Raw genomic sequence first — 27,367 nt, 5'->3', positions numbered from 1 at the left:
TAGAATTGGAAAAACATCTTTGTTAAAGAGTTAAAAAAAAAAAAACGATAACTAACTGAAAATCATAGTGAAAATGTCCTTAGTTTTCGTCTTTGTCAACTTTTTTCATACGTTAACCTTTTTGTTTCATCTATTTGGTTTTATGAGTTTTGGTTTTAGTAAACTTATTGGGGCTGAGATGGATAAGACAAATTAAATAAAGGCAACATTTATTGTGACCTTATTGAATCTTGCACCCAACAAATACCCCATCACAAAAAACTAAAACTAACACTAAAACTAAACTAAAACTAAGCATTTTCCAAAAATAAAAACTAATTAAAACTAGCAAACTCACTCTCAAAACTCATTAAAACTGACTGAATTTGAAAACAAAAATTGACAACGAAATTAAAACTAAAGAAAAATCCCAAACTATTATAACCTTGGTACCTATGTGTAAAAAGTCTCCCTTCTAAAAATGAAAAAAACAACAACACATTTTTCAATATGTAGGTAAGCATATGCACACAGTCGGATAACCATCAATTTTACTACAATCTCATATACAGTCATGGAAAAAATTATTAGACCACCTTTTTTTTCAGTTTATTGTTCATTTTAATGCCTGGTAAAACTAAATGTACCTTTGTTTGAACAAATATAATGATAACAAAAATAGCTCATAAAAGTTTAATTTAAGAGCTGATATCTAGCCATTTTCCATGGTTTTCTTGATCATAACCAAAATCATTATCAAGAAAACCATGGAAAAAGGCTAGATATCAGCTCTTAAATTAAACTCTTATGAGCTATTTTTGTTGCTATCATTATATTTGTCCAAGCAAATGTACCTTTCATTAAAATAAACAAGAAATTGAAGATTAATTGAGTAATATTTTTTGTCCATGACTGTATCTTAAACAATGGAAGTAGTGTCTTATTTATATTCTATTCTTTTGTGTATTTTAATATTTCCTTACTACTATTTTATAGTTCTGTAAAGAGTACAAAGACAAAGATATCAATCTATCTAACCCTAATTATTCCGTTACAGATCTTGAATCAGCCTTTAATTACAAAAACTCGGTCACACCATTGGTTAAAATGCATAACCAATTACAGACATCAGCATAAGGAGATCAAAGCAACTTTATTCACATTTCAAAGAAATTAGGGTGGAATGTAAAATAGGACCATTTTAACAAATCTTCAAATTTATGATGGTGGCTCACCCATTTATTTAGTTATTACAAACAGACATATGGATCAAAAATCAGTTTGTATGATATGCAGCACATATATTAAATAAATGATGTAGTATCTCCCCATTTGTCATCAGACCAATTAACTGTCTCTGTGAGAATTACGGTTTCTACCCCAAAACAATTTGAAATTGTGATGCATTTAAAATTCAAAGGTCTCAAACAAAATCTCATTCTTGGCTCAAAATAAAAAGCAACTTCTCAGTAACATAATTTAAGAGAAATCCCCTCTGCAAACAGAAACAACAACAACAACAAAAAACATCCATCGGTAACAATCAGCAGACTCTAAGGTCATATTCTAAACCAGCTCCATTAAAGAACATGCATGATTGGCATAAGGAGAAAAAAATTAACTGCCATGCTTATGGTGATGCAAAATCACAGAAGATGGCATATTAAACATCAACTTTTGGAGAGTGAGTGATGATGACAAGAATGAAAGGAAAAGATCAGGAAAAATATGTAAAATAAATGTAAATTGCGTCCCTTTATTAATGTGCATCAAGTCCAGTAAATGATACATTCACACAATCAAAATTTCCTACTGATTTTAAAGTGAGCTTTTAGGAAAGTGAACATTCAAACGCTTCTTAATGATATTTACATAATTTCATTTTTGACTTCAACAAGAGCTCTCAGCCATCAAAAACAAAGATGACATGTAGAATAAATAAATACATTTCAGAAACTGTAGTTGATATAGACATATCATGTGGTACTTTGTAGTACAGACAACAAAACAAAGCTAAAAAGACAACATTAATTGAGGCTGTGAGAGTGTACAGTGCATTGGAGAGTTCAGAAGAAGCTCGTCTTGAGTTTGATGGTTGGTGCCGCCTGCACAGTCGGCTGAGCTTGCCTGGCTGCAGCTTTGGCTCGACTGCTGGCCTGGTTGGCCCTTATAGCAGATTCCAAACGGATTTTAAGCTCAGGTGCTGCACCAATTACTATCTTGAAGGCAGCTGGATAGAGGGGGCCAATCCGCATTAAGTTCTGAAGGGCGAAATCATGCAGGCCTTTGGAGACTTGGGGCGCAGAGGAGATAGCGTTTTCATCCAAAAGGTAGGAGATGAGAGTTGGTACGAGAAGAGCCAGCAGCTGCACCCCTATTAAACACAAAAAATAATGAAACATTGCCACAGATCCAACTCATTACACCTTCACCTGATGTATGAGGCACCACTCTAGAAAATGAGACAGTGGTTACCAAGAGGCCCTGGCAGATCAGTTTGCCACACAGTCAAATGTATCTTAGAATAAGCCAAAGGAACAACTAAGAACCCAGATAAGGTAAGTAAGAGGTCCTCTAAAATGCTATATTTTGCATGAATACGTATCAAGTTCATTGAGGAGAGCTAGGTGTTCAATTTTGTATCAGTTATTTTGCTTGTAGTCGACAAGATTTTGGACAAGATATGCATTTTGATACATGTTTTTCCTTCAAATACTGGCCTCCTGCGGCTTTGGATGTAATACTATTACATATTACAGTTTCAATAAAAGTCTGATTAATCTTTCAGCCCAATTGAATAATTAAGTAATCCACAGATCAGTTTGTAACAAAACTAATCTGTAGATGTGGCCCTAAATATGTGAAAAAATATAAAAATATAACTACTGTATAATAAATGACGGGTTAATTAAATGAGAATATGAAGTAAATTAATGTTTTTCAATAGCATTTTCTGTAAGTATTCAGTGCAGTTTGCTTTACTATGATAATAGGAACATGAGAAAGCTTGAACAAGATATTTAGGAAAACAAAATACAAATTGTATCATTTCAATAAATAATATAGAACAAAGCATAATGATAAAATCAATAGTAAAATGGACAATAAACCAGTACACAAATTCTAAATTTAGCATTTAATGCTTTACTACTCTGATCTTTGACAGCACACATCCAAAGGCACTGAGCTAAATACTTTGAGAGACCTTCTTTAATGGAGCTAAACATTTTAATGGAACAAAAACAGTACTTTAGTGGTCCATTAGGCATACTTACGGTTCTGCTCTTCACCCATGCCAACCAGATTCTCTAGGACCCTGATGCCTTCCTGCACGGCCTGCAGCTCGGCAGCCGTCCCTGGCCGACTGCGCTCCACTGCCTTCAGCTTCTCCACCATAAGTGGAGCCAGTGCGTGGATGTAAGGAGTAGACAGGGCACGGCTGGAGTGCTGAAACACTGACAACAGCAGCTGGTAACATCGTGCCTGAACCTGCAGCAAAAAGAATGAAATCACTCACTGAACTTGGGCCACAAACATCTGGAATACACATTTTAATCAGGCATTTCAAATCTATCCAGGACCTTGTAGTACAAAGAAAGCTTGACATATCCACGGTATCTTTTTATTATAAGGCTTCACATAATCTAACAACTGCAATCAGGTGAAGTCGTCCTATGACGGGGGTCATTAATCTGGAAAATTAACCAAGTGAGGCCTCAGGTTCACTTTGTCATACAGTACAGGCCAAAAGTTTGGACACACACCTTCTCATTCAATGCGTTTTCTTTATTTTCATGACACTATTTACATTGTAGATTCTCACTGAAGGCATCAAAACTATGAATGAACACATATGGAATTATGTACTTTACAAAAAAGTGTGAAATAACTGAAAACATGTCTTGTATTTTAGATTCCTCAAAGTAGCCACCCTTTGCTTACTAGAATATAAGACATGTTTTCAGTTATTTCACACTTTTTTGTTAAGTACATAATTCCACATGTGTTCATTAATAGTTTTGATGAATCTACAATGTAAATAGTCATGAAAATAAAAGAAACGCATTGAATGAGAAGGTGTGTCCAAACTTTTGGCCTGTACTGTACATCAGCTGACTCTAAGTGCTTACCCAGGGATCACTGGAGTTGAGGGCATTTCGGAAGCGATCCATGCAGCCCTTCTGCAGGACGGTCACTCCTACAAGTTCATTGCTGGCAGACAGCAGGAAGAGTGTGATCGCTGTTAACATACTGACCTCATCCATGTCAGGCCTGGACTCATCTACAGAGATACAAGAACAAATATTCATATTGTCAGTAGTCATATTTTTTTCTTGCCCCATCTACAGAAAGGCTAGAGGTCTCGGTCAAATGTGTGTGTGTGTATGTCCTAACCTGGCTGCGAGTGCTCAAGAACAGATGCCAGGCTGCTCCTCACAAGGCCTGTCCACTGTGTCTGCATGCTCTCCACCCGGGCCAGTGGGGACGTGATGATGGTCTTGATGCCCTGCAGGGCAGCTGCCACGGTCACGGGCACAGACTTGTCTGCAGTCTTAACTGCAGTTTCCCTCAGTACCCCCGTGATGAGGAAGAGCACTGTGGGTAGGATGTTCATGCTTCCTGTAGAGGTGAAAAGAAATAATTTGATGGTAAACACCACGTTGCTATACTAAGGGTATTATTACTCTCAATGTCATACAAATGCACAAAGCAGTTTCTAATACAGGGTCTCTGCAGGTTTCAAGTCAAATTCAAGATTTTTTTAGACTTTTTTAAGACCATAATGAATATAATTTAAGACCCATTTAACATCCATACTGGCAAAAAGTACAAAAGACATGAAGGAAAATCGGAAGCCCGGATATGAATTTATTCACAGCTCAAGTTCTGTATGGGCTGCATAGGTACTTAGTTCTGTTTTGTACTTATGTTATAGCGTCCTAAAAAAATCGAAATATTTAAAAGCAAGACTGAAGTTTCTGCATTTGTTTTAAATAAAAGTAACGTTAATATATTTTTAAGACCTTTCAACATCATATTTAAGACATTTTATGAAATTTTAAGAGAATTTTAGACATTTTAAGACCTTAAATTCAAATAATTGGATTTTAGACGTTTTAAGACTTTTTCAGACGCCGCGGATACCCTGTAATACCATCATTGCAAGGCATTAGTTTAAGAGTTTAGCCTATCATTAGCATACATAAACCTTAACAATGTAGGCCAAGCTAGTAATTCTATATAAGACATCCAAGTTGGGACACAGACTAGGTATCAATATGTGCTGTGATTGTACAGATTTGCTTCTCTATGTGTCTTTTCATATTTTTGCACAGTGTCTCTGTGTTGTTGTAGTATGCTTCAGGCCTCACCAGCAGGAGAGCAGAGCGAAGGCAGTTCTGCCAGGATGGAAACTGTGTTTGCCACCAGGCGGGCACTTTCTTCAGGTAGTCGCTGAGGCCTGAGTGCCACATGGCTGGGCGACTCCTTCACACGTGCATTCAGCTGTGGTAAGTGGCGCACCAGGATGAAAACGAGCAGCTCCATGGCTGCAAACACCAGAGACTTGCCAGGGACGAGCTCCCCTGTGTCTCCTCCTTCCCCGAGGCTGGACTGAGAGTCTTTCTCGCCTTCTTCCTCTTTGCCTGAGGAAAATAACACAGTGACCTAAATCACTCAAACAGCTACATAACTGAAACAACTTTACTATGAAAATACATCTCAACAGATGTAATATTCACATAATTTGTTCCTTATCGGACAAAAATGTCCCCTTTCAAATCTTTCTTCTTATCAATGTTATTTTTTAGGGCAACTAATCAGTCTTTTGGGTCTTAGTTGACTAAGATTTCTTCTGTCGATTTTTTTTTCATGTTAAATGACTTCCAAGTAAGAGTTCCAAGTAACTAATGAGTAACTCTTTGGTAAATACAAGATTAAAGCTTTTCATAAGGGACAGCCCAAATTATTTTCCAGTTAAAGTTGAGCTAAAATTCAGTGCTGGTCATAACCACCAAATATTCATTAATTTTCAAATTGTTAACCATTTAATGCAAGTTTGTTTACATAATGCCACTGTTATTATGAAGAAAAAAAACATTACATTTTTTTTTTTTTTACAATTTAGGATAAGTCAATGATTTTCAACATTGATTCCGATGCATTTCATCACACACTGAAAGTGCTCCATGATACAGCAGCAACATCCTTCACAGGACAAATATGAGAAAACGTCTCGATTTGGTAGAAAATAGTAAAAACTACAATATTGAAGCCAGAGCTCTAGAAAGAAAGCCTGATATAATAATAGAACGTGTGATGATGATTGAATGATTTATGCTTTAACAACCATGGGATCAAACATTTTCATTTTTGTCCTTAAGGCTCTGACTTGGACTACACAGATTATCATAGAGCTGAAGGTGAACTTTAACAAATAAAATAAAAACTCAGATCCCTGCCAAAGTTTGTGCCATAAACATTAACACAGCCAAAATGGTTGAAAAATATATATTATAAAGCCAAAATGTCCCTACTCAGGCATAAGTGAGCACTAAGAGAAATGTCAGAGCTGAATTAGTTCCTGACCCTTGCTGGTCCTCTGTTGCTGCAGATGGTCCTGAGCAGCCCTGATGGTCTCCTGTACAACAGCGGTAACCTGGAGCTGAACAGCTGGAGGATCCCTGGTCAGCAGCAGCCTGTGGAGCACGTTCAGGAGCTCCACTGCCAACAGCTACAAGAGAAATAACATTTACAGTAATGCCACTGTATAACACTGGGAATGTGAACATTGATATTCATAATGCCCAACACAGTATACTCATCTGTTGTGGCTCAGTGCCAACTATAAGCATTTCTTTTATCAGAGTTGTAAATAGGCAAGTCTTATACTGAGTTAAGTCTTAATTCCAATAAAAAAAACACCTTCAGATAACTTTCTTACTGTATATTAACAGAAATTCATAATCTCTGTTTTGCTTCTCAAAGGAAAGAAAATCTTTGTCAATATATATTAACAGGCTAAATGGCCCAGCAACGCAGTGTGTGGTTCCTGCCTGTGACAGGAGACTGTAATGACTGTGGCAGCAGCAGACAGACACATGCTGTGTCCCAATTTAATTGTTGGATCCTCTGAAGTCCACACCTCTAGACTGAATACGTCATCGGACCGGAAAAGAGCTGGCCCATTTCAAAGACTCCACTAAATGCAGCAGAGAAATACAACCTGCTTTCTTTCTGGACACCAATCTATGTATCCTTTGAAGCCCTCAGTATCCCATTATCCATTGTGTTGCCACCAATTGTTTAATGGAGAATTGGAGCAATCCTTTTCACCTGGTAAAGTCAGTAAATATCACGTAACCTTGTCATTTTCACCAATTATTTGCATAAAGCTGGGGATCAGTCACTGGTAAATATATCACTTGAACTAGAGCAATGAAATACAATCGTAATTATTGCAGGGTGTAAGTAACAGAGGTCATCCATAAAAATCCATTGTTTCTTTTTTGATGCGTTGTAAAATTATATCTGCAATCAACAAAGCCACCAACAGGAACTCGCACTTGTCAGCTAAGTTTGTAATTTTGGTTCATGCGGTGGATTTCTGTTAACACATGACATTTTTAAATTGCAACTTGAATCAGAGTTTTAAAAAAATGATTTTAAAAATACAAATTTTGTTTTCTTAAAATGCAGATACACATTCCAATCTTACACCATATCTCTCTTCCTTACACGTGCAATTTCTGTACTTATATATTTACCTGGTCTTCTGCGATATGGATCTTAGCACATGGTGATTCTAGCAGAGTGAATAGGGCGTGCAGGCAGGACATCACATGTTCAATGGGCTCCTCGGGACGGGGGAAGCAAAGAAACTCTATACTGACACCTGAGAGACAGAACACAGAAATGCACTTAGGGTGTGTTCATGCCATTTTCTTTTTCTATCCACCATCATCCTTCCACTGTGGGCAGATGCAAGGGACCCATGACTAGATGGTAAAAAATAAAAAGCAGTCGCTATGAAAATGTGTTCAGTTTTTTAGAAGAATATCTACATTAGGGAGGGTACTGACCTCAAAATAAGAGCCAAACACAGTAACGTGGATATAATTTGCGTCTCTTTACCCAACATTAGATGCATCCTGTCTTTGACAGACTCTTCAAAGCTCTTTCTGGTGGCGGTGACTGCTTGAGGGAGGGCAGGAGCTTTGGAGTTAGCTGTGGGGACCTCTTCTTTCTCTTCACCAGCTCGGAACCCAGTGCTGCTGAGCCACAGGGCCACAGCATGCAGGACGGGGGCCCAGGAACTGCGATAGTGGAGCCTTGCTGTGTCTATAGTCTCTGGAGTATAAAAGGCTCCACCTGGACACACACACACACAATAATGGGAAATTAATTTGAAACGGTTTTGAGCAGATTAAAATGTGAGTTGAAATGTTTACGAAATGCACCACATTAGTTAGCATGGCACCATCATCTTAAATAAAAGGTGATAATACACACGCACACGCACACACACACACTTTGCTGCATTGCACATGTGGTACATAATCTCAATAATAATCTCACAATATCCTGCATAAATTAAACTTCATTGGGTATTTTATTCTGTTTTTTAGGAAAACATGCTGTATGTCTATTGTGTCTGAATGTCTGAATTGCCTTGACAGGCAATAAAGTTTTCTGATTCTGATTCTAGACATACAGATATTTAAACACAAGTTTCGACATTGTATATTTAGGATTGAGCCCCCTGAAGTAGTCATTACATTTCAGCCATTGGTAAACAAATGAAAAAGTTCCAACAATTTCCTTGAAAATCTTATCCCAAAAAAGGTTTTGGACACAAAGACAATTTCTCATTTAAGGTTTTTTTTTTGTCTGGAGTTTCTCCCTAGAGAATAAAACCACCACTTTAATGGGACCAAAAGTGGGGAAAGAACAAAAATCCATGTGCATGTGTCCATGCATATGAAGAGATTTGGTCCAGACTTGATCTGCATTTAATAGGCATGGATTTGTCTCGTACCGTCAGGGGGCAGCTGACTGGAAAACTCAGCGGGCAGAGTGAGCAGAGCGTAGTCTCGCAGCATGGCCAGCCACAGGCGGCTCAGCGAGGGCAGCTCGGGCTGCACCAAAGTGATGAGGCTGTCAGGTGGAAGCACGTCGGCGCCCAGATCCTCATCATCCTCGTCGTCATCTCCAGTTCGGACCGGTTTGGCAGGCTTGGACTCTGCCTCTTTCTTGATCTTCATTGACACCACATAGACCTGAGGAAAGATGCCCGTATGTATTATCAGCTTTATTATGTACATCATTTGCAGTATAACAAACATAGGACAGTCCTCTTTTTTTTTTTTTTAACTGATTATTTTACTATTTATTTATTTATTCCCGTTGTATTTTAGTTTTTATCTTTTATTTTCTATCCTGTTGTCTCTTAGTCTTTTAGTTTTTACCATATCCTGTTGTCTTTTAGTCTTTTAGTTTTTATCTTGTCTTTTAGTCTTTTAGTTTTTATCCTGTCCTGTTGTCTTTTAGTCTTTTAGTTTTTATCCTGTCCTGTTGTTTTTTAGTCTTTTAGTTTTCATCCTGTCCTGTTGTCTTTTAGTCTTTTAGTTTTTATCCTGTCCTGTTGTCTTTTAGTCTTTTAGTTTAATTCCTGTTGTCTTTTAGTCTTTTAGTTTTTATCTTGTCCTGTTGTCTTTTAGTCTTTTAGTTTTTATCTTGTCCTGTTGTCTTTTAGTCTTTTAGTTTTTATCCTGTCCTGTTGTCTTTTAGTTTTTATCCAGTTGTCTTTTAGTCTTTTAGTTTTTATTCTGTCCTGTTGTCTTTTAGTCTTTTAGTTTTTATTCTGTCCTGTTGTCTTTTAGTCTTTTAGTTTTTATCCTGTCCTGTTGTCTTTTAGTCTTTTAGTTTTTATCCTGTCCTGTTGTTTTTTAGTCTTTTAGTTTTCATCCTGTCCTGTTGTCTTCTAGTCTTTTAGTTTTTATCCTGTCCTGTTGTCTTTTAGTCTTTTAGTTTAATTCCTGTTGTCTTTTAGTCTTTTAGTTTTTATCTTGTCCTGTTGTCTTTTAGTCTTTTAGTTTTTATCCTGTCCTGTTGTCTTTTAGTTTTTATCCTGTTGTCTTTTAGTCTTTTAGTTTTTATTCTGTCCTGTTGTCTTTTAGTCTTTTAGTCTTCAGCTCCAGTGTTTCCTCATGGGGGCCTCCTCACTGGGGGGTGTGTTGGGTCTGCCCGTGGGGATGTGGTCTTGGGGACTCCCTGGGCCCGGGGGGCTGGGCTGCTCTGCACCATGTGTGGAGTCCGCCTCGGTCTCCCCGGGTCCTGGTGGTCTCTGTGATGGCGTCCTCTATGGCCGTGGGCTCTGCCACCTCTCAGTGTGGATGCTCCCACAGGTTGATTTTTCCTCATCTGGATCCTCGGTGCCTTGCCATGTCTCTACACTGTCAATCAATATGTGCTGTGTGTGAGTCTGAGTGTGTTTGTGTGCGTGCATGACTAAATGCGTGTGTGCATGTTTGTGTATGTATACTTACAGATGTGTATGTGGGGGAGGGAGGGGTGGGTTTTGTCATTTTTATTGTTTTTTTTTTCTTATTTTTTGTAAAGCACTTTGTGTTGCATTTTTACGTATGAGAAGCGCTATATAAATAAAGTTTGATTTGATTTGATTTGATTTATCAGCCTTCTGTCTCACCTCAGCCCATGCTTTTAGCACGGCCAGTTTCTCCATCGTGGTGGCACTCTCACTGTACAGCTGACTGGATGAACCCTTCCCAGCCTGCACCTTGTCCAGCGACGACACAAGCAGGTTGTGGACTCGCCGCAGGTCATTGAGGTCACTGACGACGCCACTACCAATCCACGCGCTGCACACCTGTAGTCACACAGAGGGGTCGAGGTAATAAACAGTCAAAGCACTCAACGCGTCTATTCCAACTAATGAGAAAAATTAAAAACCTACATTATTTAACAGTGTTCAAGGTTGATTAGCCATCACACAAACCATTAAAGGGGTCGGAGTTGTCAACGAACAGATATTAATAGATACGGTTGACATGTTAGGGCCGTACAAGTGGAGCAGACATTTATAAGATCACATCCTTCTGAGGAGAACTGCTATTAGAGTGTCAGGCAGCCAAGGGCAGGACAGGGAGAGGTGCTAATGAGTTACGATGCTCTGAAGGTCAGGTGTGACTCTGCAGTGCCACAGGTATGCATTAAATGTTGGGCTGTAGCGAATGCTTCTATTGAGGTTTTCAAATGGAGCTGTTAATTTAGAATTTAAATGTTCACATTATGAATGAAGCTTCAAAGATTTGAAGTATTCAGTGCAGCCCTAAGTGCTCTTTTAATTATTCATATTTGTCTTTACCACCTTGGGGATAAAAGGTGGATATTTATTTTGTTTTCTCTGGTGATTTAACTTAATCCTTCCTTTTAGAAAGACAAACCCTGAGATCAAGCATTCAGGCTTCTGAAAGAACAGAAATAGTCTCAGTGGGTACAAACCCAAAGCCAGAGACACAAAGGGGATCATCAAATAGAGAAGGTTGTTTTTTACATTACTGTTGACAGGTATGTTTGCTATTTTCCACAGTCAAATAAATTAAGTGTAAGAGTAATACAGCAGAAAAACTTGACACTTCTAGGTTCTTAGGGGATGAGGAGTCACTGTGGACAATTAACTGCCATTGTAGTAGAACATTGTGAAGTAAAATGGTATATAACCAGTTAAGCGTCTAAATGATTGTTAATACAACAGGGTGTCCTACCTGGCATGCCTTAGCTGTGATGTCAGATGGTGTATCGGGTGAAAATGCAGGTCTGAGGGCAGCTCCGACCTAAATGCAGACATGATTGATACAATGTTTACTTCTTCGATTTTGTTTCACATTTTCTGTGTCATTATTATTTGGGGAATTTTTCAGCATAATCTCGATATGTTTCCAACTCACATTGGCTTGGTATTGTTCCAGGATAACGTGACCTGGGAACTCAGGTTCTGGTACAGAGGCAAACTTTTTAATGATGTCCTCCAGGGCCTGCAAGCCGGCCATCCTCAGCTGGTTACTGTGGTCTGTGGCAGCCATGAAGGCCATGCGGATGAGGTCAGACAAATGGAGCACCAACTGATCTCCTGGATGGAACGACAAGGATTGTGTGAGGAGTAGAAATGCATTTACAATTACTGTAAGGAATGAGACCTTCGTGAGCAGCCACAATAGTCAATAAAAGTAATTGTTTATTATGTGCTTTTGTAATCCTTTGATAATGGGTTGCATGTATGCTGTGTTTGCTTTTTTAACGCCTTCCTCAAAGAAACCGGATACTGACCTTGAGCCTTAGATTTAATTGAGTTTCTGCTGAAGTGTACCTTTTAAAGGATTAGTTGGACACACCAACATGCAGACCAACCATCCACTCAATCCCAGTCACTAAATTTGGCTTAGCTGCTTCCAGCTCTGCAAAAATCACTTCACTGTGCCGTTACTGTCTGCCCTGTAGAATGCTTCCTTATTCCAGAGGAGCTTATAAATACTGGCCTCTCTATCTATCACCGTGAATGATATCCCTCCCACTTTTGCTTACTCATGTCTGGCTCCCTCCATAAAAGCGCATGAATGAGTTTTATTCAGAAGCTGACACTTGAACTGCCTGGAGGTCACAAAAAGATATATTAACCCAAAGCAAACGAACAACAGCATGTACTAAACAAACAGCTGGACTCTTGGTCAGTTGAAAATATATTTCTTATTCTCTTTGGAAGGAACAGTTTTAATATTTGTATGTCACTTTAGAAAATCAATTTTTAAGCAACGATACACATCACAGGTGGAATAAATTGATCACAAATCCTTGAAGTGAACTCTCTTTTGGCAGCTAGTGACTGGTACCTTTGGGGTTCTTGGCTTGTGCAGAGCGGGCAGCTGCCAGGTCAAAGTGCGCTTTGTCATTCTCACACAGCAGGATGATGCGGCACAAGCAGTCTGCGGCAAAGACCCGCGTCACCCAGCGCGGCGCCACCGACGGCTTGGACTTGTCATCTTCGCCCAGGCCTGTGAACATGGTGTCATCGTCCATCTCGTCTTTTTTCTCTGAGTCTTCCTCATCCTTTTCCACCTCGAATACAACGGCCCCTCCTACATCTGAAAGTTTGGAAGGACACATTTGTGATAAAAAAGATTTAGCTACAAATCATTTTAATATTGGGCTGTGAAATAAATTTGACTTGACTGCTGTGTGATTCTTTGTTTTCTGTTCCAGCCTTAATTTCCTTGGAGACAGAAAATTGTAATGTGTCATATTTTGTTGTTTTACCTGTACCTGTAGTTGCTGCCAGGACATCCTTGCAGAGTTTCAGCCAATGAGAAAGTTTTTCCACAGCAAGAGACGACAGCATGTGTCCCAGAGTGTCATGGATGTCAGAACACAGCTTTCTGTCAGTCTCCCGATCCAGCATGCCAAACAGAACGCCCTCCAGACCGGTCTCTGTGATGTTCAGGTCTAAACCAAGGACAAAGTCAACACAGTTAGAGACACAGTATCACACTGATGCATATTAAATAAACAGAATGTTCCTGTCAGGTTCATGATTTGTACTCACTGATTGTAGTGTTGTCTCCTGATCTCTTTGCCAGGCTCATGGCATACTCACAGACTTCTGCAGCCTCTCTTTGAGCGAGCTGTCTCAGGCAGGCAACGGCGGCACGACGCAGCAACAGGTGAGAGCTGCATAAATGCACCTGCAGGTATCCCATAGCACAGTAGGACATTGTGATTAAGATTGAGGCAAACTATAGCTACTGTGCTTGAAGTTGGATCTTATTTTGCTTACACAGAGACAGGGCACCAGGCTGGATAGGTTGACATGACGTGGAGCGAACATGTGCAGCTGCTGCAAACATGAGATAGCAGCTGCCTGCACGAGGGAATCAGAGTGGTCCTGCATTATGGCACAACCAACCAGGCAAGATGAGCGGATGGTGGAGATAGTGGCTCCATTTCCTAGCAAACCCAATAATACAAATAGGGGAAAGAGACAAACAGAAACAGCATTATTTAGCAACCAGAGGATGCACAATCTGTCTTCAAGTCTACTTAAGTAGCCTGTTATGTGATTACACTGCCACCTGCTGGCTAGGAAGGGGTTTATTGTATTTATATGGCTTTTACAGAAGCAAAACAGAAGTTTTTCCTATCACGGTTACCCTGTAATTCTGGTCCCACAGTGGTGATGAGAGCTCCCAGGCAGCGGCCCAAACACTGGTGCACCTCTGTGTGAGACGGAGGCACAGTGAGGAGCAGGGTGAGCACCAGGGACAGTGTGGGCTCCACGTAGCCTCTGTACATGGGACCACTAGAATCCACAATCAGAGCCAGAGAGTGCAGAGCCCATGTCTAATAAAGATAGATGGAGAATATCTGAATTAGTAATGTGCAAAGTACACAGGGTGTGGTTTAGAAATCAAATATAGAAACATATTAATCTAAGTAAAGCAAACTAATATGCAGTTTACATGGAAAAACAAAACACCCCAACCCTCATATTAGCCATCAACTGGGAGTGGATTTTGAAAACCATTCCTCCTGAGTAATTCACTCTACCTGGACCTCATGGGAGGACCCATCCTGGGCCAGAGCCAGCAGGATGCTGACACTGGTCTTTAAGTGCTGGCCTGAGCCAATTCCTCCAACATATCGATGCAGACAGCCGAGAGCCAGTGAATGGCCCGTCCTTGATACTACATCACGGGCAGACTTCAGCCTGGAAAAAGAGGAGGGAGAGATATGGATCACATGATGAAAGCAGATGATAGAAAGGTAAGCTTGATTTAGTGCAAGATAGATTATCAGGACAATCAAAGATTTAACTTTTATCTTCCTGAAAACATCTTTGACCTACAATAAAATGTTAAAAGGTTTTTTTTCCTCTGTAACTGATTCTAAAGGTGTTATATTAGCCAAGTCTCTCTTGATCTTATCAGGACAAATAGACTAAAGAAAAAGATAATAGAGATATTAAATACTTACTTATCAAAGCTGGTCTGTGCCATTCTGGCAATGAAGGTAGCCTCTCCCACCACCTGAGCCATCCTGCCCAGGGCCTCTCCAGCAGCACAGCGCAGGATGGGGTTGGGATTGTCCAACGCTCCCATCACCAGGGCCAGAGCCGACTTACGCACCTCCTCAGGACCCAGAGTACTCTTGTTCTCAGCCAAACCCTTTAGCCAGGAAGGGACACATTATTTCTCATTATCTGAATAATGAAACATGATATTCCTGTCTTGGGAGCAGATGAAGCAAGTTTTCTCACCTTGAGGGCACTAAGCACTGCAGTGAAGATGTTCAGCTGGACTGCCTGCTGTCTAACTCCTTTAGCCTGCTTTATGCACTCTGCAAAGTGGTCCAGCATCTGCAGCCTGAATCACATACAAAGTCGGGTAGAGAGGTAATACACAATAAACAAACAAGAGAAACAACAGAGGATAAGATGCAAAATGTTGACATGTTGCTAAAATAAGTATGGTTTGCTCTGTAAGGCACTTGGTGATTTTATCTGTGAAAAGTGCTCTATAAATTAACTTTTCTTACTTACTTAAATATATATAAAACATGTTTCAAGCTTAAGCACAAAGTGCTTTTCAGATTAAAACAATTACAGAAACAAACAAAAAATCTGAAACGCATGTAAGCCCTACGGAGGGTATGAAAAATATAAAAATGAGGAAAATGAGAGCACATATGTCAAGCAGCACTGAGACCATACAGAAATAGATTGAGGTGCAAGTGCAAAATATAAGAAATAAGTCAATATAAAGCAGGTGAAGTTCAAGTAAAAGAAAAAGGCACACATACAAACAAATAACCTCATATAAAGCAGATGGAATGGCAGCAAAGGAATACAGTTTTAAATAGATAGATAAAAGTACAAAATATATGGAAGTGGATATAAAATACTAAAATTATAATATTAGAACAAGAACAATCTAAGTGTGTCTGTATTGTTTGCAGAAACAACTTAACTTCTCACCTGTGTTTGAAGGAGACATGAGGGAAAACCACACCGAACAAAGCCACTGAAGCGTCGATGACAGACACACCCAAAGGGAGAGGCCCGGGGATGGCCTCGCCTACAGGAATACGCAGGTAGATTGACGAGGGGTCGTGTTCCAGAGCGCCGCTGCCAGACGCACTGTTGGGCTGCAGCTGTTTAGGAAAGATCACACAGTGAAAAAGATCAAAGACATCAGATAATAATATATAATGTTAAGTAGAGACAGTTATTGTTCAATGCATTTCCGATTTAATTTTAATTTCCTGAAATTTATTCTTATAATATGTCGTAGTATTGTATTTTGGATTCATCATGTCATTGATGATTTTACTCACCTGATCTTCTATGCACTTGTGGTCGGTTTCCTGTAGCCAGGAACCCATGAGCACACTGTCGTCATAGTGACAGAGAGAGCGCAGCAAGGAGGTGGTGGTGTTGGCCGAGTTGTCGGTCAAAGTGAACTCTGCCACCAGCTCCCTCAGGAGGGCGTTGAAGCTGCCTACACAAGAAAAATTACAGTTTAAAAAAAATAAAATAAACGTCTATAAATGTTTTGTGAAAAAGTATGCAGAAGTGATTGTGTTACCTTCATAAGTCTTGGGAGGCAATAGAGCCAAGATGTCATACAATCGGAGCCTCACCATGGCTGCACTAGCTTTCAGGTGAGCACCATGGACCTTAATGATGGCAGGGACACTAAAAAACAATTACAAGTATTAGATATAAAGAAAAACAAAAAAAGTACAGAAATCCTGAATTTCTGCAGGAAAGACAAAATAACTTTGCCTTGATAGATAGATAGATATACTTTATTTATCCCAAGCTGGGAAATTACAGTGTAGCAGCAGCATTACACACAGAGACAATAACAACACAATTAAATAATTAAATAAAAAGAACAACCTAGGCATACTTCAAGCAATAAAATATAAAAATACAATAAAATACAATAAAATGTAATGTAAAAATACAAATAAAGTACAAATACAAAAATACAAATACAAATACAAACGTGATGTCGTCAACTACTCACTGAGACATCATGGTCATGGCACATTCAATGGGAGTCATCAGTCTACGGATCACATCTTCTGTAAGCAGCTCGGGACAGTGAGCCACAAAGCTACGCATGGCTGCAAAAGAAAGGAACAGACATGTTGATCAGAACTGTGTCTGCTAACATTACAGAGCATGTGCAGGTATACGGGGAGGTGCGTTTCTTTACCACACAGTGCTCCAGCTCGGCCCTCTAGTGTGACCTGCCAGGTGAAGGAGTCTCCTCTGGCCTTTTCTGCCTCCAGCTCCTTCTGCGAGCGAGGAAACACGTTCCTCCACAGCAGCAGCATCTTGGGAAGGTGATAGCGCACGAGGGAGGGACCTGGGCGCAAACACAATGTGGAGGCAATGTTGTCAGCGAGATAGAGAGAGATAGCATTGGTGATAATTCAAAGCCAAGATACAGGAGGGAGATGTCTGGGACGCTCACCCAGAGTCATGAGGGCACCCAGCAACAGCCATCCAGCCTGTGTGCGCTGCAGGGACAGCCGACTATTCTGAGCAGCCGTCCTCAGGAGGTCTTCAGCTATACTCACCACCAACTACAAGAAGAGAAGACAATCTTAAAGTCTATATAGGACAATCGTTAAGGCTGGAACAGAGTAGAAAGACCTAACTGATAAAATAAAAGGAGCCAATAATGTTCATTTCTGAGGCTACACACCTTGCCCTTGGAGTGAGGGATGCCCAGAGGACACTGGTGTACGCCTCCCAGCAGAGCAGCCATCGCAAAGCTGTAGCCGCTCACAGCCTCAGGTGAACTCTTCAGGTTGTTGATTCTCTCCGCACAGCGGTCCAGCAGTGGGGTCAACTGATAGGGCAGCGCCACAGCAACGCAGCGCAGGCACCACGCAGCGGCCAAACGAGCAGCCATGCTTGGGTGCAGCAGCACTGAGGTCACCGTTTCAAGGAGTCCTGGAGACATGGAATATGTTAACAACTTATTTATTTCAATTTAAGAGAAATGTACAACGATGCAAAAACAGTAAGATCTTACTGTATTTCAGTCAGTGTGAAATTTACATAGCTATTAGTAGCTACTATTCTGTTAATGGATAGTGAAATGTTAAAACACATTACCAAGGTTTGAGAAGATGCTGGCCAATGTCATACAATTTACACTCAAGTTTATTCTTGTACATAGAAACTTAAGAGGACTGAAACTTATGACAGCTTAAGGTTTCTCAGTTCACCTAGGTTAATATTTTTCAACTGGGGCCCCCCAAGGCTCCATTTTGGGCCCCATTCTCTTTTCATTGTGGTCCATGTTTGAGACACATAATTCCTTCTCATAGTTTTGCTGACGATATACAGATCCATCTGCCCTTAAAAGCAAAAAGTAAAGATTCTATGCAGCTTCTGCTGAGCTGCTGAAACGATATCAAAACGTAAATGTATTTGAAGTTTCTTAATAAGAAAAATAAGAATGACTTCATTGTTTTTGGCTGGCCTGACCTATTGGATGACTCTGACAGTACTCTTGGGACTTTAGTTTCTTACAATCAGATCTGTTAAGTATCTTGATGTGATTTTTGACAGCACTTTCAACTTTGATAAACATACTCCAGCCCACCACAACTTTACCACTTAGTCTTGGATGTTTTCGAGGCCCAGGCTCAAAAATAAAGGCTGTGGTTTTACCTAATCTCTGGAACAGCTTACCTATTCTTATAAGACACGTTCAGGAAACCTTTAAGCCCTTGCTAAAGAATCCCCTCTGCACGTGGGCATCCAGTGGAAGTTTAGCTTGACAACTTGACTTCATCCTCTATTGTGCCAAATTATTTTTTTCATGTTTATAGTTTTCTTTTAGTCTCATCCATTATTTACATTCAGTTTGTTTATTTGGCATTTTGATCCTGTTCAGTACTTTGGTCAACTGTGGTTGTCTTAAATGTACCATATAAATAAAGCTCAATCTAGTTTTTGTGTGTGTCTCACCTATAGAAGGCTCCTGGATGAGTGGTGAAGATGTGGCACTTAAACTCTGCACCAGACTGCCCAGCTCTTTCAGGGCACATACCATGACATGCTGACTAGCAGAGACATCCGCTGCCCCGGCCTTGTTCTCTCCACTCATGTCATTCACAACTGCCTCTGGAAAAACACGCAGGAGAGAAAGAGAAATGAACATGAAGGGGTTTCTCTGTGTGAAATGCAAAACTGTTGCAAATATGGTACTAATTCAGAATGAGTACAGCGTTGATGGATAAGGTGACCTGCACTGAAATGCAACTTAGATTGTTATATTTCCCCAAAAAACAAGGAACTTTTTGTCAGATTTAATCATAATCCTCTGATTTGTTACATAAAAATAGATTGTAACATAATTGGCTGGCCACATTAATCCGTGTGTTGCTGTCACACATTATGAATCTGCAAAGAAGAACACGCTGCTATATAAGCTCTGAGGATTTTTCAAACAAAAGTTCAATACAAAAAACAATGGTTACAGCTTTATTAAGGGATAAATGTGCAAAAAAAAACCCATTAAAACGTCATCTGAATTCAAGCAAATTGCCAATAAAACCATCTGATGGTTATTTATCAAGAACTTAAATCCTCAGAGCCCAAAATAGGCAACAATCAAAAGATCACATAAAAGGAAAAGGAATTAAATGACTTTAGAAAGAGATTTAAAGCTGCTTCTTGGACTGTGGCAGTTGTTTTACTTCATATAAACTTAGGATACCAGAAACCAACTGTAGAATAAAGAGAGGAACATACACTAGGAAGTCCAACTACCATCATGTCTTTAAGAAACATTTAATTTTCATATAAGTCAGATTTCAAGAAGTCTCACAGATCCAAGCAGCAAGTACAGTGAAGAGCCCAGGACCACGTCTCAAGAGACACCGACATTCAATTTCTTTTTCAAATTCTGTTTTAACATCAATATGAACAAGAGAATGTATGTTTCACATAGTTTACATCAGTTTAAAGGTTGCAAAGCAAATCAGAGTAAGAATCATCCTTTATTAAATGGGATAAAGGTGATTATAAAAATGATTGATATGTTGTTTTACGGGGGGAAAAATGGAAATTTGGACAAACTGAAGTAAAAAAAAAAAAGGTAAATGATGGACAAACTTGCAAATATGATGTCTTGTTGTTGTGTGTAGGGGTGACTTGTTCAGACTATGTGTCTGTGAATTTAGTGGCGCATGCTGTTTTTCTGCTGGTGTAAGCCAGATGTCAACAGTCAGAAAGAGTTATATCATGCTCCTTAGGGATTGTAATGCAATAACAGAATGGCAAACAGCCATGGAGGCTATGCAATAATGCAAGCATGAGTAACTCAAATGCTGAGCAGGCAATGGATAATGTTACTGGTATTATGATGCTGCTTGTGGTTAAAAAGAAAAGTACAGAAAGAGGAGCGTGATCTGGAAGAAGCAAAGGCAGAAAGAAAGAAGGAAAGCAGAAATAGGGAAAGAATCTCCACACACGACAAAAGAAAGAAAAGAAAAAATAGCTCTGCATCCAACACAAGCGCAAACCATGCAAGAGTTGTAGAAAGTGAATGAAGGGTGAATTAAAAGTGGTAATAATGGATGAGTACTTACTCTGTAATGCTCTGAACCGTGATATTTCCCCCCCATCCTCCTTACCCACAGCCCTCATCTGCTTGCTGATGGCTTGGCAGATTTCTTTGCCGGCTGCAATTTGTGCTTTCTCTCCAAGTAAGCCCCCCAGGGTGGCGCGTAGCATGAAGGAAACACAGCGGCGTGAGTACACAGCCTCAACGTGTGTCTGAGTGGCCCGTGGGTGAGACACTAGGTCCAAAACATGGGACAGGAATGTGGCAAAGTTGCGCTCCAGCCACTGACCACCCAGTGTAGTCACAAACACAACATAGGCCTAAAAAAGAGGAGCAAAGAGCACGTGTGAAGTGGTTGAATCAGACAACGCACAAGCTGGATCGTACATCTGAGAGTTCACCTCACCTGTGTGACGCCCACCCGCACCTCCCTGCTGACAGAGCCTCCCCCCTTCAACATCTCCCCTCCGCTCTTCAGGAAACCGGATCCACCACGCAGAAAGCCTGTGGCCATCAGCTCCAGCACCTCCTCCAGTGAGGCCCGCTTCACGTTCTGACGCATCACTGAGGAAAAACAGTTTGAGATCACAAAGAACAAAAGTGAGTGGTCAACGAAGGTAAGATGAGATAAAAGCTTTATTGATCACACCCTGGGGAAATGCACCTATTACAAAAAAAAAATCTAAAAAGTGACAAATAAAAATGAAACAAGATTTTTTTTTAAAAACAGGCAAAATAGCTTCAAATAGGTCCATAATTGTAATACACACATAGCTAATTGTGTGTAGTCTACTTTTTTATTTCATTTTGTCAGAGTGACAAATAAGAATAAGTGACAAATTAGACAGATAAAAGGTGCAAAAGAAAATACACAGCCATTATCATGAGACAGTATGATTTGAGTATGATAGAGTTTTTTCTTTTTTTTGTCGTTTTTGTAATAGTTAACCTTGCATGCACGGTTGAGAGTGTGCTTTGAAAGTCTGTTGTATAACTGTATGTGAATAATGGCTACCAGAGGAATGTGCAAGTGTGGGCAAGAGGAGGAAAGGGACAGATAAGTAAATATGCAAGTGATTGGTAACGATAATGACGTTGATAAGTACACTCAATGGGTAGATTAATACAAAAAAAAGAAAGATAATGAAATAAAATCATATTAATGAAGCTAGTCTACTTAGCATGAAAGTGGCCCTCTTTAACCTACCAGCTGCTTGTTTGGGCATAAGGGCAGTGGCCATGACTGTCCCCAGCAATTTGGCCACCGCGACCCGAACACCATAGTTAGATCCTTCCAAGGCTTTGAAACACAAAGTGGCAACATTCTCCAGTTCTGTTGTCCACATGAATACGGCCTCATTCTGCAGCTCCAACAGGCACTAACAAGGCAAGAAGAATAAAAATGGAGTCCTGTTAATAACATCTACATTATGCCTTTACTGTATCTTGCTATTATACAGAGGATGCATTTAACAATATGGATGCTTATATTGCGCGTATCGTTGTGATATACTGGCAACACAACTTGTGAACTATACAATTGTCATGTTATCTAAACAGGAAATCGTCTTTCACAACAGGGCGAAGATTTGTGCAACACATTTGAGGTCAGGAAATAAAAATGACACGGCAAAAATGTGTGTAATTTGAAACTCTTTCGCAGCTCCATGCTCTTAGACCAACCTTTGCTACTGCACAGCGTACAGCCATGGACCTGTCTGTGAGCAGTGAGCGGGCATTCTTGTAGATATCTCTGTGACATGAGGCTGCAGCTCCACCCAGGCCACAGAGCACCTTCTGCAGGCTGAGAAGGATCTCTCCTCTGCCCTGAGACTAAATCAACAAAGTAAACGTGAAAACAGGACAGTTAAGATAAAATGTCACATCTGTTTATGAATAATGAATCTCTTTAGTTATCCAGTTATGCATTCAACTTTTCAGTTTTGTATTCTTAAAAGTCATACCTCTGCACTCTTTAATGCCTTTAAAAGATTATTAATGGTGTCTGGAAAGGAACTGCCCAGCATCCTGCCCATCTTCTCATAAAATGCTCCAACACATGCCACTGCAGCACTGCAAGAAAAGTTACTGTATGCATTAAAATTAAAGTACGCATTGTAGTACACTTTAAAATATTTGATAAACAATGCCATATAATATTCACATGAGACTCAATTAAAGGAAGGTAAAGAATGGATTATATTTTGAAGTTAAAATGCCATAAATTTGGATTTCTTTCCATTCTCATAGTCATAATGAAAATCCCCTGTTGAGAACATTTAGACATCAGACTGGCTTTTATTTAATTGCTTATCTACTAATATTAGCATAATAGCCTGTGCTTTAACTGAAAAGCTCCAAACACATATAAACACACAATAAGCACTGCAGTTTGAAAGAATGAGGGTGAAAACCCAGCAGGACAGCACTGATGCAGCTTCAAACAGTGTTAGATTCCATTTAAACCAGCAAAAAACACAACATAATATCTGTTTATGTACATTTAATCCCCCCCTTTAAACATGAAATGTCATTCTGCAGATTAACATTTGGCTTAACTGCTAATACCCTTGCCACTATATGGCTGTAACATTCATCAAGGCAGTGCTGACCAGCTTATATCCTAATGCAAATGTATACAATATGTAGATAAGGCAGAATAAGCATATACAAAAAAAATCCTTGTGACATACACAGTGTTACAAATAAATGGGATCTTACAGTTTTGTTGGCAGGTATGCAGGAGTGTCATCCTTGCTTTTGATTATCTCGTTGCATTTATCCAGAGTCTGGAAAACTGTGAAGGTGTCACCAATGCTGTAGAGGGTTGCAAGGTTTTTGGCCAGCAGTTTTCTTGTTGGTGGTCCAGGGGCACTGCTTATCAGTCCTGTCAGCTGCTCCACCAGCTTCTTCTGCTTCTCCTTCACATCCACCTGCCATTCAAATGCAAAACAAACTCACCAACTGCCTCTCATGAAACCCATTCAAAAAAACAAAACAATGGCCAGATCTGAATAGTCACCTTATTTGCTGCCACAAGCACTTTATCCAGGAATCTGAGCCATTCGAAGATGAAGACAGGCCTCTTTGCTTCAGTGATCTGAGCCAAGGCATCTTCATTGAGCAGCAGACTGTGAGCCAGCTCCATGGCGAGGACTTCCTAACACACAGTGCTGTACACCCTCGCCTCTGCAATGTTATATTTAGGGGTGTGCCTTGTCAGTAGATGCCTCTTCTCTTTTTTTTGAACAATGTTTTTATTAATTTTCAATAAGAACATACACAACACATCAACACTCACCACACTAGCCACATAATGAAAAGCAGGCAGACCCCGCTGAACACACATACACAAAAAATAAATTAAATAAAATGAGTAAAAATTAAAATAAAATAAAAAAGTGTGTGATTATAAATAACAATTACAACAAATAATAATATATAAAAAAAAAATAAAAAAAATAAAAATTGTTACACTCATTATGCTTACAGATAAATATAATCTACTGTTGCTTGAGAAAGTCCATTAAGGGTGTCCACACCTCTTCAAATTCTTGCACTTTACCCCTAATTACAAAGGTTCCTCTTCTCTAATATTCATCCAATCACCTAGAACATATAAGAACAGCACTGCAGCTACTAGAGATCTGTTGACATCAACCGTCCTTGCAATGACTTTATTCGGTTTATCCAAGTAATAACAGAGTTGTAGCAGCTGTCTCTGCTTTATACGTCTTCGAAACCTTGCTTATTCATCGCATTAACTACAGCAATTTAAAATGTCTGAGCTGGGAAGCGTTAACACTTTGCTGCTCTGTGTTGACAGCTGCCTGGCTCCAGCTGTTGATAGGCGAGCTGGTTAGCAACCTAAGCTAGCTGACGTTAGTTCCTACGGGGAACAAGCTAAACTCTATCTAACGTCACACACTCTCACCCACGCTAAGTCATAGCTATCTGTCATCATAACCAAAACCTACAGCTGTTCAGAAACACCTGAGCGACAACACCTTCCTAAAATGTGGGATTTATATAGCCAAATTGTTTACCCTACCTGTTTTCGATAACCCAGGATGAATGACGACGAGTATCGGCTGTGTTGCATTAAAATTGGCCCGACGTGAAACCAAGGAAAAAGTGTGAGTAACGATTTGCTGTGGACATAATTAACTATATTGCTCAAAATAATATGTACCCTTTTTTTCCCCCTTTTTTCTGAGCATTCAAAATAAATACCTTCTTCCAAAATATTTTATATATAATAATATTATATATAATTTTATTATATAATAATATATAATAATATTTCTCAAAAGCGCCGGAACTGTATAATTGTTAGGTATCTTGTAGCTACTCGGAATCTATTTCTGAACGACCCGTACATAATCGAAGTAAATACAAACGCACAACCGAAGTATTTATTTAGCGCTGTTGCAGGTCTTTTCTACATTTTGTTTCTGCTTTTTGCGGCCATAATGTCTGACGAGGAAGAGGACTATATGTCTGATGCATTTCTCACTAAAATGTAAGCGTTTTGTGTGTTAATTTTTTATATTCAAGCCTGAAGGTGTCGTTATTGTAACATTGCATGATGTAGCTTATTGATTGGTGCTGTAAGTCCTTTACAATTAGAGTAAATTAGCTACCACTGATTTATTACCCCAGTAACCTTGTTCTATGTTATTTTGTTTATCAGACAAGATGTGAAGCCAGGTGTCAGCATGGTGAGGCGGGTGAAAGAAGCGATGAAGAAGGAGGCGCAGCATAAGGAGTTGAACATCAAGAACCGTCAGAAGACCTTCAAGGAGCAAGAGACGGAAAGTAGAGAGACGGCTTTACAAAACTCCATTAGCAATGAGAATAAAGGATTTGCACTTTTGCAGAAAATGGGTTACAAAGCTGGTCAAGGCCTCGGGAAGGCAGGCAAGTTTCTTTTTTTTTCCATTTTTTCCCCCAAATTCTATTGTTTTATCTGTTTTGCTTTTATTGTCCGAATTAATGTTAATCTCTGTTACCTCTTCAGGAGCAGGAAGGGTTGATCCAATCCCTCTGAGTATCAAAACAGGTAGTTTTTTACACTTTTTACTTATTTAGTAACAATATGTGCCATCCAAATGATGGCTTACAGTGTTTGTGTGCTTTTCTTTGCATGATTAATCAGACAGAGGTGGCATTGGAATGGAAGAGGTGAAGAAAAGAAAAGCTGAGGAGCAGCTTGAACATTATCGTCAAAAAGTACGAGCCAAACAACAGAATGAGACCAAGTCTCTGGAAGATTTTAGGTGAAGTTTACAGCGGTCTCTGACATGCACTTTACCTCTAAACACACAAATGCCTGTATGTGTAATCTTGTGCTTTTTAATTTCAGGTCAAGAGTAAGGACAGAGAGAGAAGAGCGAAAGATTGAAGGCGATCTCAGAAAGAGTCAGCGAGCCTGTGAGCAGCTTGATAGTCAAAAGGTTGGTGGAATTATGTCTATAGCACCTTCTCAACAGTACTTCACAATGGCAATGCTGTTTTTGCAGATCTCTATTCATTCTGTATATTTTGATAATTAATTAGGCATCAGTAACAAAGCACGACTTGGTTTTCTATGTGTGAATATTTTGGCTGAACTGTCATTTCAGAGCATCACTGTCCCCAGGGAAGACTGGTACTGGCCTAAAGAAGAGTCTGATAATGAAGATGATGATGAAGATGAAGATGGTCCAAAAGAGGATGAGGACAAAGAGGAGATTGTGGAACTGACTGTTAGTATTTAATTTATGCTGTGACATAATGTGAAATCCTAATATATGATCCAAAATCAGTTTTCTTGTCAAATACATGTATAGTAATAATTTATTGTGTCACATAGGACATAGTGGCACATTCTGCCAGTGTAAAGTATACAGTTATTATTATACTGGTATAGTGGGGTACAAGCATCTTGTAGGTTTCTGTGGTGATTTTTCCAGAGTAAAATTAAAGTGTATTTGATATGTGCCTCTCTGTTACAGTCCTTTGACAAACTACACATCTTGACATCCTATTTGAGAGGAGTCCATTTTTACTGCATATGGTGTGGGACCACCTATAATGGTAAGAGTGATGTCAACATGGCTATAGTTTTATTGTTGTTTATTGCCTTTGCTGATATTCTTCTTCTTTTTTGTTGCTTTTTGTTTTACAGATGAAGAGGACTTGTGCTCTAACTGTCCCGGGGATACAGCAGCAGACCATGAATGAACTTAATTAAAAAGTGTGAAGTAGTTCCGAGTTAAAAAAAGTTACAAATGTTTGACCCTGGAAACATTATAAGTAAGAGTGAATACAGAAAGCATTTTACGATGGGGAACAGGCTCATCACATTGCGAGGACTGGATGAATATTTATCATGCCCATTTGAATCTGTTGTCTATCTCTGGAAGGACACCACTGTTTATGCTGTTTGTGGGTGTCAGTTTTGATTTTTTCTTTACATTTAAAAATCTGATGGTAAATGTATATCTTTTAATTGTTTATATTTTGAAAAGATGCACTTAGATTTTTTTAGACATGTCTCAAAAGCAATAACCTAAATGTGTTTTTCATTAAATGTTTTAAGAATTATACCTTTATATCTATTGTTTTATTTGGATTTGATTTACTTAAGAAAACACAAGATGTCATTTTACTGTTCTAACACTGCCTTCACGTGTATGTGATGCTCAGATCATGAGGTTATATGGGTGTTAAAACTATTA

At 39.4% G+C, this 27,367-nt stretch overlaps 2 protein-coding genes across 3 annotated transcripts; one reads left to right on the top strand and one right to left on the bottom strand.

Annotated features, from left to right (window-relative positions):
- Positions 1-1,113: 1,113 nt before the first annotated feature.
- Positions 1,114-24,774, bottom strand: heatr5b (HEAT repeat containing 5B). 2 transcript variants are annotated; one of them, XM_059359217.1, is made up of 36 exons: positions 24,697-24,774; positions 23,668-23,834; positions 23,367-23,578; positions 22,610-22,718; positions 22,329-22,478; positions 21,853-22,024; positions 21,052-21,209; positions 20,716-20,965; positions 19,046-19,201; positions 17,769-18,019; positions 17,535-17,646; positions 17,274-17,426; positions 17,082-17,181; positions 16,635-16,744; positions 16,384-16,547; positions 16,025-16,200; positions 15,308-15,413; positions 15,025-15,215; positions 14,599-14,758; positions 14,202-14,391; positions 13,829-13,998; positions 13,598-13,736; positions 13,312-13,497; positions 12,888-13,139; positions 11,949-12,130; positions 11,766-11,834; positions 10,688-10,867; positions 9,017-9,257; positions 8,113-8,349; positions 7,746-7,873; positions 6,568-6,712; positions 5,352-5,624; positions 4,375-4,599; positions 4,110-4,261; positions 3,255-3,468; positions 1,114-2,353 (listed from the first exon to the last, which is right to left on the bottom strand). In XM_059359217.1, the coding sequence occupies exons 2-36, from the start codon at positions 23,791-23,793 to the stop codon at positions 2,046-2,048; spliced, it is 6,147 nt and encodes a 2,048-aa protein (XP_059215200.1). In that variant the 5' UTR covers positions 23,794-23,834; positions 24,697-24,774; the 3' UTR covers positions 1,114-2,045. The 2 variants fall into 2 exon arrangements, with proteins under 2 accessions (XP_059215200.1, XP_059215201.1); XM_059359218.1 differs by having other exon boundaries at positions 13,318-13,497.
- A 236-nt stretch (positions 24,775-25,010) lies between these two features.
- Positions 25,011-27,233, top strand: gpatch11 (G patch domain containing 11). Its single transcript, XM_059359541.1, has 8 exons — positions 25,011-25,167; positions 25,339-25,565; positions 25,666-25,707; positions 25,804-25,924; positions 26,011-26,101; positions 26,270-26,392; positions 26,642-26,723; positions 26,815-27,233. The coding sequence occupies exons 1-8, from the start codon at positions 25,118-25,120 to the stop codon at positions 26,868-26,870; spliced, it is 792 nt and encodes a 263-aa protein (XP_059215524.1). The 5' UTR covers positions 25,011-25,117; the 3' UTR covers positions 26,871-27,233.
- The last annotated feature ends 134 nt before the right edge of the window (positions 27,234-27,367 follow it).

Source organism: Centropristis striata, chromosome 20 (assembly GCF_030273125.1).
Source record: "Centropristis striata isolate RG_2023a ecotype Rhode Island chromosome 20, C.striata_1.0, whole genome shotgun sequence".
NCBI lineage: Eukaryota > Metazoa > Chordata > Actinopteri > Perciformes > Serranidae > Centropristis > Centropristis striata.
This window is presented reverse-complemented; position numbering and strand designations above follow the sequence as displayed.

Bases quoted from the DNA above. Each gene is read 5' to 3' on its own strand.
- gpatch11 (XM_059359541.1), top strand. From the start codon at position 25,118: ATGTCTGACGAGGAAGAGGACTATATGTCTGATGCATTTCTCACTAAA. The intron at 25,168-25,338 runs GTAAGCGTTTTG...TTTGTTTATCAG, and splicing joins GATGCATTTCTCACTAAAAT to ACAAGATGTGAAGCCAGGTG. The intron at 26,393-26,641 runs GTTAGTATTTAA...TCTCTGTTACAG, and splicing joins AGGAGATTGTGGAACTGACT to TCCTTTGACAAACTACACAT.
- heatr5b (XM_059359217.1), bottom strand. From the start codon at position 23,793: ATGGAGCTGGCTCACAGTCTGCTGCTCAATGAAGATGCCTTGGCTCAG. The intron at 22,025-22,328 runs GTTGGTCTAAGA...TTGCCTTGTTAG, and splicing joins TACGCTGTGCAGTAGCAAAG to TGCCTGTTGGAGCTGCAGAA. The intron at 19,202-20,715 runs GTAAGGAGGATG...GTGTTTTTCCAG, and splicing joins CAAGCAGATGAGGGCTGTGG to AGGCAGTTGTGAATGACATG.